At 37.4% G+C, this 14,507-nt stretch overlaps 1 protein-coding gene across 1 annotated transcript; it reads left to right on the forward strand.

Moving 5' to 3' along the window:
- The first annotated feature begins 740 nt into the window (after positions 1-740).
- Positions 741-12,549, forward strand: etnk2 (ethanolamine kinase 2). The gene is made up of 8 exons (XM_043252722.1): positions 741-1,101; positions 4,746-5,005; positions 5,977-6,117; positions 7,975-8,117; positions 8,797-8,880; positions 8,973-9,133; positions 9,302-9,375; positions 10,863-12,549. The coding sequence occupies exons 1-8, from the start codon at positions 922-924 to the stop codon at positions 10,933-10,935; spliced, it is 1,116 nt and encodes a 371-aa protein (XP_043108657.1). The 5' UTR covers positions 741-921; the 3' UTR covers positions 10,936-12,549.
- Positions 12,550-14,507: the final 1,958 nt, after the last annotated feature.

Raw genomic sequence — 14,507 nt, forward strand, 5'->3', positions numbered from 1 at the left:
ATTATATTACACTTTGTAAACATTTATATTATTCACCAATTGTTTACACATTTCGCATCACTAAATCATGTGAGATCTGAAGCTTGTAGGGAGTCTTTGCCACCAGAGGGCACTTTAGCTCGTGTAATAAAGCAAATGAGCGTCTGAGTCATAGATATTATTACAAACAATAAAGGCGCATATAATTACAGTAAACCTGAGATTTGTTTTGACAACGCGTGTCATTTGATTTGGCTAAATATTCATATTGTTTATATTACATCTTTTTTTATTATGCTATTTCCCACTAATACCTAGCTACATGACATTATACTAGAAAAATAGGAAAGAAGATTAAATAACGTGCATATTTGTATTTCAAAAGACAGAGAGCAAGGTTATTCACGAAACTTACTATGGCGAGAGTTTAACTCTTACTATATTTGAGTCCATTAAATTAGTAAATTATACTATAAAAAGAGGAAAGAAGACTAAATAATGTGCATATTTGTATTATAAATAAAAAAAGGTTATTCCCGAAACTTACTATGTCAAAGGTTTAATCTTAATATTCATGAGCTATGTCCTTAAATGGATGACTACAACGGCAACGTCACTCAACCTAATACATATTAATAAGCCGATCCTTCGCCGTTGAGATTCTGGCTGTGGAACAAGCCACGTCATTACGAGCTTATTAATATTCATGAGATAAGCCTCCGTCATCGGATGATTTCTTGTGGGCGGCGCCTGTAGAAGGAAGAAGCGCCGTTTTTTCCTGCCGTGATGACAGAAACCGACGGTACCGGCATATGAGCCGCTCCTCTTTTCTCTGCACGTACCAAACCGGACTGAACCTTCAGTGCATATTCATAAAAAAAACCTACAGACCCCCAGAACACGTACTATACATAGGGGATACTTATAGATCCAGAAACTTTAATGTCGGGCATTAATAGACAGATAAATCATATGATGGAGACGGAGATCCACGTGCCGGTGGGGTCACCGGCGATAAGAAAATTCCCGATATTCGTGGATGAGCACAATGTGACGGAAGGGGCGATGAAGCTGATCAAAGAGCTCAGACCGCGCTGGGACCCGAACCTGATCCGGACTAAGGTAACGTTAAGTCCGACTGTCTGTAACGTTAGCTGCAGCTAATCTACTCCCGGCGTCTTTAAGGCCTTTGTGTATCCATTTATTTTGCCTTTTTAATATATATGCATTCACTTTTGATCGTAGCTGTTCATACAGCGTGAATGACGATGAATGATTTTTGCGTTTTGGCGTCATATCGCTAGTTATGACCCCACGAGTGACGCTGGAAACTAGCCTGGCTAATTTAGCCAGCTGCTGGTCGTTACGTCCAGTTTAATTACATTTAATCGCACGCCGTCTATGATAAAAAAAAAGGGATAAAGCGGTAAATTAACGTTTTGCGTCATGCATGAAAAGATAGTTTTGAAACGAGCGAGGAAAGAGAGGTTTTACATTTTTGACGTGAGGCGGGTCTCGTGTATACGTCACTGTCCAGCTGGCGCTGACTTCTTTGCTGGCCTGATGAAAATAAGAGCATAAAATGTAAATCTTTATAGTTAAATAATATTTATTTGAATTTAAACGCACAAATATAAGTATATTAGAATGTATTTCAATGTTTTTATAAAGTTTACTTTATTTAATGTGTGTGTGTATATATATATATATATATATATATATAGAGAGAGAGAGAGAGAGAGAGAGAGAGAGAATAAATATTAATAAAAATATTAGGGTGTTTAAAAAGGATTAGGATTGTGTTCATCTGTACTTTTATTATTGTGTCAACACAGTTCATGTTTGCATCCCAGTTCAACTACATGTCAACACCTCAAATAATAGCACAGTGAAATGAGTTTGCTTAGTAAGGTGTATTGCCATAATGAAAATGTACTTGCTGCATTTGCATAGAATACAATACATAAATCTGATTTAAATAAACCCCAAGGTCTTTTTGCTCTCAGGTTTGTTTGCAGGTCATATTGTTGAAGGTATACAGTCGGTCTGGACTACGATGGTGCAACAGTTATACATTTTTGCTTCTTTTGTTCAGGTCAGCCGCTGCTCGTTATCTCTCAGATAGAGCAGCTCCCACCTGGCGTTCTGGTTTGAAACAAGTTGATCTGATTAGATTGACTCGACCCAAAACCACTTTTGATTCGAAAGTGATCCGCCTGTTCCATTTGCATAATCAGATCAATGTCTCACGACTTCATTGGAAAATGATTGTTTTCATTTTAGAGGATCACAATCTTCACACGGTTAATAACAGGTATTTTAAAAGTAATAGTAAGCAAGCCTCCCATGCAGCCTATGAGGTAGTGTGTCTTAACGCAGCTGTTTAAATAACCTGAGTCACACTGACTGTCTGGCTTTACATCTCTGCCCAACGCACTTAACACAACTAATAAACTTGTGTTATTGCACCGATTATCAGCATTATCTGTTTGAGTGTTATCATGTATAATGTGATGGGAAGTGAAGGTTACCGATGTGACAGTGTTGTTATTGTTTGTTTGTCTTTAAGCAGAGACGGCGTGTCCCAGTCCAAGTCACTGAATCTCATGATGACGTGTCCGACCCTAGAAACAAGAAAAGACATAAGAATTCATTCATAACTTGTGCTTTTTTTGTGATATTACTGTAAAAAAAAACCCCCACAGTGGTTGTATTTTATACTTATCAAAATTTCAAAAAAAATATTTCCTTAAATTTCAATGTTTTGCCAATATATAAATTTACTATCTAATATGCCAACAGTTATACAGCTATATTATAGCTATATATGTGCTGTAAAGTATAATATATGTGAGGGAAAAAAGTAATAAAATAATTGATGCATCAGGCTTAATGAGAATGGAGCTTGTGGAAATGGAGCCCTTGTTTTAGGGGCCCAAACAAGTGTTGTTTTTCTTTGAGATCTTCTATGAGATATTTATAAGTATAACCAACTACTTGCATAAAATTACGCAGTTATGTACACATTAGCTACAGATCCACACAATGCTTGAGATAGAAAACCTGATTAATTTATAATGTTCAGCTCATTGTGAATTTAACAAAACTATGTCAGCCAGCTAGATAATGTAACCTTGGTAACATTCAAATCTGCAGAATACACAACAGCGATATTCACTTGATCTAAATTTGCATGAGATAAAAACTTTTCCACTGCCCCGTACTTGGTCCTGGTCCTAAAAAATAGACCTAACTTAGAGATTTCATTCTTGAGATTTTGAGATGACCCATGATTTCGTACATGTTTTTTTTTAGACATTCACCCCATAGTGTTAGACGACAACACTAGTTGTGTTTGTGCTGTTTTGAAGCCAGGATGAATGAACCTAATCCCGTTCGACCTCCACGCGGGTGGCTCGGCCCTGTTTACAGATAGCCAGCATAGTTTTCATCAATGAAAAACACGCATTGTGCCCAAACATATTGTTCACAGCTGCTTTGGTACAGTTGTCTGAATGAAGACAAAATGCTCAAAATAAAGCTCCTCTGTCGGCGCGTGGCATACTCGTACCATTCATCAACTTACAACAAAATGAGCTCTGCCGTTCCAGTCATTTAGAAGAGCCGCATGGTCATGTGACACAGCCAAACGAGTTAGATGTTCTGTTGTGGTTGTTGATGATAACCACTTGACCTAGGCTCACCTGTAAACACGCATCGTTCTGTCAGTTTTTAAGACTCTACTATCCCCCGTTTGGTCATAGGTTTGCTGTCTGCAATATATCTCGAATCCATTTGCCATTGAGACGCATAAAAGATGGAAGCGTGCAACTTCTGACACTTGAACAGTCAAAACGGCACCTGCCCAGAGTTGAAATCATCCTCTCTGCTGTATGTTGACCGCTCGTGCTGTTTGTACATTAGTCATTTCAGGAATCTCAGAAATGCATTGGTGGGTGGCAAGGCCGCTGCATTGTATTGTGGGACGCGGTTCTACAAGCACAAAGCATTTTAAGTTTTGCTAGTTTATCACATGCCCCGTTGGGACTGAATTTAGATGATTTTAAACCGCTTTTTTGTGCCTTTAAAGGGAATAGTTCACCCAAAAATGGAACATTTATACAAATTAACTCACCCTAAGGCCAACAAAGATGTAGATGAGTTTGTTCCTCCATCGTTCAAACAGCTGATAAAATCATTGAAATAATCCAGGAGTAATACATTTGACTCCAGTTTATCAATTAATGTCTTGCAAAGTGAAAGCCTCTTATTTGTAAGAAATAAATCCATCGTTTAAAAATCGTTGGCCTCTCACATCCACCAACATACAAACTGTTTTCAGTGCTTCTTCTGTGCTTATTTCTCTCACGATTCAGACAAGACAACTTTTTCATATTTCTTATTTTGGCAGGAAGTCACAGTTTCAATTTTAAAACATTTTGATGGATCTGTTACAAACATGCAGTTCACAAGACTTTAATTGATGGACTGGAGTGATTTAGCGATTAGAGAATTACTTGTGGATTGTTTTTATCAGCTGTTTGGACTTTCGTCCTGACGGCACCCATTCACTGCAGAGGATCCATTGTTGTTGAAGTGATGTAATGGCCAATTTCTCCAAATCCTTTCTGATTACCAAACTAACTCATAATGTAAATCGCTTTACAAAGGAAAGCTTGTTTTCGTTGCCGTTTCAATTTGACTAAAGTTTCTTCATCTTGCAACCAAAAATAGCAGTGATTGCAGTGTTTGTTTTGTCCCTTCAGCTTTTCACCGACGGTACGACTAACAAACTGGTGGGGTGTTATGTGGAGGACTGCCTCGAGGATGTGGTGCTGGTGAGGGTGTACGGCAACAAAACGGAGCTGATCGTAGACCGAGACAATGAACTGAAGAGCTTCCAGGTTTTGCACGCCAATGGATGCGCGCCTCGACTTTACTGCACCTTCCAGAATGGCATCTGCTACGAGTTCATGCAAGGACGTGCTCTGGATACTCAAGACGTCAGGGACCCAGTGTTACTCAGGTGGGTCCATTCAGCACAGGGCGCAAAATAGAAGGATCCAAATGGGTGTTCATTCTAAAAATAACACATTTATTTGGTCTTTTGACTTTCGGCATTTAGATCAGAGAGTACTTTGATGTACATTGCCTGTTTTGACCCTTGTTGCTATAATAAGGAAGTCATTAAAACTGACCTCAGCTCTGTTCCAGAACCTTCTATTTCTTACATTTTGATATTACTGCTAATTACAAATTATACCTAATTAAGGGAATCCTAGGGATGCATTTCAACGAGTTAAAAATCAATACTGACAATACACTAACATTCAAAAGTGGGATTGTTAATATTGGTAAAATGTTTTTGAGAGAAGTCTCTTATGCTCACTAATTTTTCAATAAAATGTAGCGGAAGCAGAAACATTATCAAACATTATTGCAAATCGCATTATTGTTTTCAATTTGAATATATTTTAAAATGTGATTTATTCCTGTAACATAAAGATGAATTTTCAGCATCATTTTTCCAGTCTTCAGTGTCACATGATCTTTAAAGAATCGTTCCAATATTACAATTTGCTGCTTTTTTCGTAAATGGCATTTATTTAAAACATTTATAAACATTTTGCATTTGATTACAAGTTGCTCAAGCAGACATATCATTTCATGAGAAAAGAGAAAAAAGGCGGTATAGCTGGCATCTTCCTTTAAAACAGGTTTTTTAAATATTGAAAACAGTTTGTTGTTTTTCATATAGTCTAAGCTAACTACAAATTTGGATAGAAGTTCATGCGCACTCAGCCAGAAGTGTTCGTTCCCGTCATGAGGGTCACGTAATCTCCTTCCAGGCACACAGTGAACCGTATCAAAGTCTACACCGGTGACCCTGGGCTAATATCCATTTTTCCACACCAACAGCTTTTTCCAGGCATTGTGTTCAACCTGAAATCAAACGCTGCGATTCTGACCAACGTCTTCCTTTGTTATTATTGGCAGACTGATCGCACGTGAAATGGCTCGCATTCACGCCATCCACGCACACAACGGCTGCATCCCCAAACCCAACCTGTGGATCAAAATGCGCAAGTACTTCTCACTGGTCGCCACTGAGTTCACAGACCAAGCATCTAACGTCAGGTAAACCTCAAAAGAGCGGATCTTCAATGATCTAAAATCTAGATTATAACACGCATGGTTCACAACTCAAAATCTGATTGGATGAGACCCACCAAAGCCACTTGAAACCTCTGTAAATGTTTCTTTTGCTCAGACAGGTGTTACGCGGTACGCGGATTGCTTCCGTCCTCCTAATCTCACACGCAGATCTGTTATGTCACATAATCATCTCCACTGTCTTCCTTATAAAGATGCTTTCTCTTAAAAGCTGGTGGCTGTTTGCATCCTGACGTTTATTGAGAGTCAGAGATAATGCACATGTGAAGTCATTTACGTCATCGCTCATTAAAGCATTAGTTTCGTAAGAGTTTCTCTGGTGGAGATTATATTACTGCCCAAAGTCTAATCAGCCGATTTTACTCCGTAGCTTGCTATTACTTTATACAAGTCATAAACGTATGCAAAAAAAAAAAGCGACAAATCAGATCAGTGCTGCTAGGTTTTGAGGGAGCCTCTGCAGGGCAAAAGAAGATTCTGGAAATAGCTCCTTAAGCCCATTATGAAGAGAGAGTGGTCACTCAGACAGGCTTTCTTATTGGTTTAACTGGAAGATCTTAATTTCTCTTTTGTTAATCCATCCGTTAAAAGCCTGATGAAGCGTTTAGTTGATGCAATAGGATTCCATTTGTTAACCCAAAGTACATTAACTGTCGATGAAAAATACTTTTATTAATTTATTAATGTTCATTTCAGCGTGTAATAAAACATCATTAAAATCCAAAGTGTGTTTGTTAACAGACTTGCCATGAGCTAACATTAACATGAGCTAACATTAACTTATTAAAGGATAGTTCATCTGAAAATGAAAATTCTGGCATTAATTACCTCATGTCGTCCCAAACCCATAAGACCTGGGAAATGGGAGCCAGCATTTTGACACATTTGAATTAAATTCATGCCATTTTAATCTATCATACGAGATTAATCTATCTTTGGGATAAAGGAGGATTTTATTTATTTTTGTGGAAAAATCTGGAAAAATTAAAAAAACTAAGACTGATAATGAGCTAAACACGTTTTCTGTCTTCTTTCTTTTTCGTGCCTAATAAATTAGTTTGACATCAGCAATAAAGTAAAATACCGTGTTTAGGAAGAATAGCAGTACCCCAAGGAAGCATGTACTGTACAATGATAACAAAACAGGGACCAGAATGGAGGGACTAATCCAAAACAGAAACGGAAAAAGAACTCGTGAAGACAAACAGACGAAGTTCTGTCATTCAGATAGGACTTAAATCAATTAACAGCAAACCCTTCAATACACACACATTGCTCAAATCGTGAGATAAGAGTTCTGTGGTCTACAGAGTCAGTGAGCGCATATACATGCACATTCTTAAGCTGATTATGCTTAATAAGCCGAAAACGCACTTGGTCATGTAAACGCGGTAACCCTTGTTCTCTTATCGGAGTAATGTCTTAAACAGGGTAGGCGTAAATCGTTCAAAACGGGTAGTTTTTTGCCTTTTTGTCGGCTTATTAAAGTGTGCATGTGGATACGTGATAGGAAAAGAGCAAACGTCTTGCAGTGCTACAGGTAAATAATTTCATTTATGAATGAAGTCATGTAAACGCAGCTTGCTTGCTTTGTCAGGTTACTGATGTGCATGTAAACAGGGAAAACTGGTTATTTTAATACGCTTGCCGGTGGGCTCAATGTCATCACTTCAATCTAATTGTAAAAGTATAACCGTATCCTCTGTCCACAGACAACAAAATACTGTATCATTTCAAAACTTTTGCTAACGCACTAATAAATGCATTTAGTTGTCTTTTGCCATGCGCTTGAATCGTCCGTTTCTGTGTTCTCCGAATTAGAATTCAGCAGGAAGTGCCCAGTCAGGAAGTTCTAGAACAGGAAATGATGTGGATGAAGGAACACCTGTCACAGCTGGGTTCTCCTGTAGTGCTCTGTCACAACGACCTGCTCTGCAAGAACATCATTCACAATGCAAAGGAAGGTGAGTTCTGCTGGTGTACACCGTGACCACGTGAAATCCAACTTACTGTATTCACTTTTACAGTAAACGCGCCTGCTCTCATTATGCGCACAAGTGAGTAATCTTTTATCAGAATCCTGCTCCGCCTCTGAAACAGCTTTCTTGCGTAACCGTGGGAGGGAAAAATAATATTATTTCTTAGCCCACTTTTCATGTTCAACTCCTGTGGATGGGAAGATGTTTTTGTGTGTTACTGAAAAGTTTTTAATGCTTAGTAGAAGTGTTAAATTCTTTCAAAAAACCCAAACAAATCTTACAGACCTTAAATGTATGAGTGGCAGTTTATATGCAAGTTAAATTCATTGTGAATGTGTTTTTGTGTTGTTTTAAAATGCTTCAGTGTGCAATAGAATAGCAAATATATTGACTGCTGCCAGGTTTCACAAACACCACTGCCGCTGTTTCCATGCTGCCTCCTGTGTTTTATTGTTTAGGCAAACATGAAATCCTTTATTTGGTCGAGCCAGAAGTTGACATGTTGGGCTGCTCAAACAAAGAAATATTAACACCACCACAGAGCCGAAGTGTTAACACTTTTTACCTAAGGCGTTACATTTTGTGATTTTGTTTTTAAAGGCACCGAAGTCTAATAATGTGTTTTACATCATAGTATAAATCAACCCCCTTTTGCATTTTTCAGGTCATGTTCGGTTTATCGATTATGAATATTCAAGTTACAACTATCAAGCATTTGACATTGGAAACCATTTTAATGAATTTGCGGGTGAGCAGCATTAAAATCTCAATCATAAAATTAATTCTCATAGGGGTTTTTTTGCATTAATTTCGTTGTATGTTTTTGTGTGTGTTTATCAGGCATGAGTGAACCTGACTATAACCTTTATCCCAGTCGAGAGATGCAGTTGGATTGGTTGCACACTTACTTGCAGGCCTACAAGCTCTTTACCAAGAAAGGTGACGAGGTGAGCCAGCGTGAACTGGAGACGCTTTTCGTACAGGTCAACAAATTTGCTCTGGTGAGTGTGCAGAGGTTCACAAAGGAGGAAGTGTTTTAGTAATGCTGCATTTATGAAGTTTATTTGGAATATAAGCTTTTTACGTGTTGATTGGGGTCAGCGATACGTCCTCGTATGGACCGAGCCAGGAGGCTTTGGCCTAAAGTTCTTGTTCTTCCGCTTTGGCAGGCTTCACATTTCTTCTGGGGTTTCTGGGCACTGATCCAAGCCAAGTACTCCACCATCGAGTTTGACTTCCTCGGGTAAGCGGCATAACCAGCTCAGCAAACCTTTCATCTCTGTGATGGGGGAGGATTTATTTACAGGCATAAAGATCATTATCAACCCTGACTGTGTTAAGAGAAATGGGTATTACTGGCAGATAAAGAATGAACAGTAAGTGATATGGAAGTGACAGCAAGTGGTGGCAACTCATGCAGCCACTAAACTAATCTTAGTTCCTGAAGATACTTTGTAAGCTAATGTAAAGTTGTATGCTGGGAATAAGTTGCATTTCAATATTGAACAAATTAGAGCAAATTTAGACATTTAATTTAAAAATAAAAATCTAATAGTATGTGACATAGCAGCTATAATATAAATCATATTAATACCCTGAAAATATAATTATACTATATGGGTTTCCAGGTTATTTGTCACTTTTAATATCAAAATTAAAATTAATAAAATAAAATAATGATATACAATAAAATATATACTATATATATAATAAATATATATATGTACACATATATATATATATATATATATATATATATATATATATATGTATATATGTATATATGTATGTATATATATATATATGATAGATATATATAGATAGATAGATAGGTATATATAGATATAGGATATATATATATAGATATAGATATAGATATTTATTTATTTATTTATTTTTAACATTAGACCTGAAGCTGGAATGAGGTTGATATCTCTTGGCACAAATACCATCCCGATATGTTGTCCGTTTTCTTTAAAAATACATTAGACCCGAATCAGTGAATGAAAGCCTCTGTTGGAGTCTATGAAGCTCTCCCACATCCTGCAAAATGAATGGGTGCAGATTGTTATTTCTATTGCCTATAGAAACCAGTCAGTGGTGTTTGATTTCCAGAGGTGAAAAGTAGATTTGACTGCAACAAGTGAGTTACAGCCTGCTGTCCTCTGAGACTTTGGCACTCGACCTAAACCGCACTTGAAATCTTCAGTGTTGTGTATCTGTAGAACAATGAAACTTTACTCAAGTTACTCTAGTTTCGTTTTTTTGGACGTGGGGTGAGTTATGTCATCCGTAGGCTGAGGATATTTTTGCAGGAATCGTGGCTCACTTTTATTACATTGGCTCAAGTAATATATTCTGTAAACTTCCTACGTCGCCGGTTTCCAAGCAACAGGTTGTGGTTCTACTCAGGCTGCACCTTTTTAACAACAAATCTCTGCCTGCGCAGATGAGATCAAGAGGGATCCTACAGCCTGTTTAAAAATCAGCCTTGTTGCGTGTAGAAAAAGGTAAAAAAATGAAAAACGACAAATAACAAGGTCTTGAGACAAAATGCCCATCGTGCCTTTTTAAATTTCTTCAATATACATTTCATAATTTAATAGGACCCCACACAGAGGTGATAAAACTATATATAATGTATTTTAAATAGTTTTCTAAACAAAATTACTTATTGTGTCTTTCTCCTAATTTTAACCCGAAGCTGTTTCTGTAATACTCTTTTCCTAGGTATGCCGTGCTACGTTTCAATCAGTACTTCAATACCAAACCTGCTGTAATGGCTCTGGAGATCCCCAAGTGAGAGGTCAAGATGAGAGGACAGTGCTGGTATCTATTGAACGTTTGACTGTGGAATCAGAGGCCTTTTCAGTCAGAGAAGCAGGGGTGAGCACTGGGACCTCTTACGATTGGTTGACAACTCGTCTGCCATTCGCAGTTCCACAAACTTTTTTTCGATTCCTTTTTTTCAAACACCATGTTTCTCTTTGGGACTCAACTTCTAGTCGATCAAGTGTCCCTTGAAATTAATGTGTTTTTTATATTTTAGTTACAGTTTATTTATTAATTATTACCGGCCACTCATTTTGCACCAAAGTAGTCCTTGCGCTCTCTGAGCCGACTTTACTTTGACTTCTCGTTATGGGTTTTGCGGTGTGAAGAACCTGCAGAATTTGCTGTGAAGGGGGCCTGTAGTGATGTTTAGCGAGGGGATACTTTGAGACTGCGCGGGAACATCCGGCCTGCGGCTTCACAGTGCTTCTGTCAAACGCGTGCGGCCCGCCGCTGTTTCTTTTGCAATGACAAATGCTCAAAGTAAAAAAAAAAAAATAGTGCTTTTTTTAGGTTTATCTTACTGTGCAGTAATGGGGTTATGTGTAAAAAATCTAGGATGGTAATACAAAAGAGCCCAAAGGGAACTAAATAGTTAGCGAGGTCGAAATCCTGCCCTGTTCTGCGCTGTTACGCACTTGAGCAAATGACTTAAACCCTGCAATTAGTCCCCTGTAAGTCACTTTTAATGAATGGCGTCAGCTAAAAGGCAAGTAACCAAGTAACCGCTGAAGTCAATGTAACCTCACTTCAGACATTTCCAAGAAGTCAGGGCCATGAGACCCTTCAGCGTCTTTTATGGTAGCTTTTATGGTTGTGAGGAGTTCTGTTGAATTTTCCACTTATCACAGGCTGTGGAATATTACCACCTGCCTCCCGCTTCCCCTCCTTCCCTCGCTGTCTGTCCTAAATGCGTTTGCATCACCTGGCAGAGTTCAAACTGAGATTTGAAAGTCATTATCTGCTCAATGATCACTAAGCTCATTCCTAATGTGACCCCTCCCAAACGTCAATCTAATGGTTTTCCAAAACTGGAAAAGGGGGCAATATTTATGCAACGGTGTTTTGCGATTCAATTCAGGTCACCACCTGCGAGGACTCGATGTCCGGAAGTAAAAAGATTATTTAAGTTTATAATATTAATTGATTTAGGAATGATTTAGAGTCCTTAAATACCCCGGGACTCTCTTGTTGTATTTGTTTTGTTGTTGTTTTTTTACAAGTACGTTTAGTTTAGTTTCACTGTTGTTTAGCTCTCACGTACGAGATCATAATTTCACATTTCCCAGTGTTTTGCTTTATTAAATATCTTTGTCGCATATATTATCCTTTGCTGCAAAATGTCAGTTTTTGTCCCAAGTAAAACATTTTGGTAGAAACTTGCTAAAGCCCCACAGAGCACAAAATTGATTTTGTCATGCGTATTGAAAATGCCAAGAACTGCACCGTTTCTGTCACTACAGCTGTAATATTGTACTGTAAATTAGAGGTAGAGCGATATTTGTGGGAATCCGTCAAGAACATTTCAGGCCATATACCCCCCCCCAAAAAAAAAAAATAATACAAAAAAATAAATAATAATAAAAAAAAAAAATATATATATATATATATATATATATATACAACTATATATATATATCATTTATCAGGAAAATAAACTGTTACGAGATCAGGAAAATAAGAGAACTTAAAAACAAATGTGGAGGCATTGAAAGAACATGGAGTGAGAAATGAGCTAAATTATGGAAATGACACACAGTGTGACCTGAATATGTTTTTGTGAGATTCATCCATTTTAAGCGTCACTGGAATCTGTCTGGCAGCTTGTTGAACCCAAGTGTCCTTTTTTCTTTTTTTTTTTTTGACTGGCCAGATCAGTCCCTGATCAGTTAGTACAGCATTCATTTTCAGTCCATCCTGAAACCGAAGCTTGATGTTTGAGGTCACGGTGAAATCTCTGAGGTGTCTCTGGCTCGGTGTCAGGAGCAGGTTAATAATGAAACGCTTTGAGCCGCAGGCGACGACTGAAAGCAAGAGGCCCTTCAACAAAATCATGAATAATTTTGTAGCCAGTGTTTCTCTAATGAGTTGGAACTGCCTGATAGCTTTGTGCTAATGTGCTGTGTTCTGGTTACTGCTTGGATCTAAAATGTGAGTTGCACTTTTAAGGTGAATCTTGAGAAAACATTTCCAGGTCAAATTTCACCATATAAATTAAAGTAAAAAAATAAGATGCGTTGCATGTAGAAAATGCAAAAACATTCCCATTGCAGCAAAAATAAATAAATAAATACTGAACATTATTTTAAAATTAAAATCAGTGTAAATTAAAGAATACTGTAAATCACAAATGCTCTACCCAATTTAATTGGTATTATCATTTAATATATAATATTATTATTTTATGGGCATTGCATTAATGAAAATTAACATTTAATTAGAATTACAGTACGCTACTGGAATTAATTTTCATGAGGAAAAAAGGTACTAAAATTAGCTTCACGTTCTTTATTCATAATGATCTTGACCGTTCCACGAGATTCTACTTTTAAGGTCAGCTGATGCAGTTTTACATCTTCGGCACTTTGTGGTCCATGACTGATGACTAAAAAAAGTGGAAACTATTTATATAGGTTGCATATTCCTTACGTGCATGAAGAATGTTATACATTTGAACAATATGTATGTTCATATAACAGGAGTGCAATTTTGCAAGATATGTGTGTAGATGTACATATGTGAATGTGTCCACCGTAAGAAAACTACTTCTGTAAAATATTAGTCCCTTGTCAGTTTTCTTTTACGATATGAAGGCCATTATTAATGTGAAGGGGGAAATGTTTACAAACACCATTCCCATTTCCTGGAAAGTTTATTTTGTTGATCTGAGATTATATTTTTTTCACTTTAATATCATCTTAATGTGGCTACAGCTGTTTATTCCTCGTTGGGATGGAGATGGTGGAACAAAGTAGATTATAACATCCTAGACATTTCATACCACCCCTGTACATAATACAAGTCCTCCATTATTTGAAATGACCTTGTAAATATCCCTTTTCGAACCTTTGCTCTTAAAAGGGATGTTTACAGGAAGCATCTGCGTTGAGATTTTTTTTTGTTTTGTTTTGTTTGCTATTTCGAAAACATACCAAACAGGTCGGCTTCACGGCGTGCGCTTTATATCAGTTCTTTTGTGAATGTACTGAAGAAATGTACAGATTATGTTTCATTTATACTTACATCTTTAGTATTTCTACTCGTTTTGTATATTTAACTGAACTGGGAGTGTACTGGATTGTTAGGTTGGCATGGACCCGTGTGTGTGTGTGTGTGTGTGTGTGTGTGTGTGTGTGTGTGTCTCCAGCAGGCGGCGCTACTAAAACGCAGCGAGGCTTTCGGCACTGATAAGGAATCTGTAAATACTGTGAAATATTGTGAAAAAATACTGTACAATGTTTTCGCTTCTATTCAACTGTGAGGAGAATAATTTAATAATTATTCAAATTTTCCATTAAAACGTTAAAGTTGGATCTAATTGTG

The sequence above is a fragment of the Puntigrus tetrazona genome, chromosome 11 (assembly GCF_018831695.1).
Source record: "Puntigrus tetrazona isolate hp1 chromosome 11, ASM1883169v1, whole genome shotgun sequence".
In the NCBI taxonomy this organism is placed as follows: Eukaryota; Metazoa; Chordata; class Actinopteri; order Cypriniformes; family Cyprinidae; genus Puntigrus; species Puntigrus tetrazona.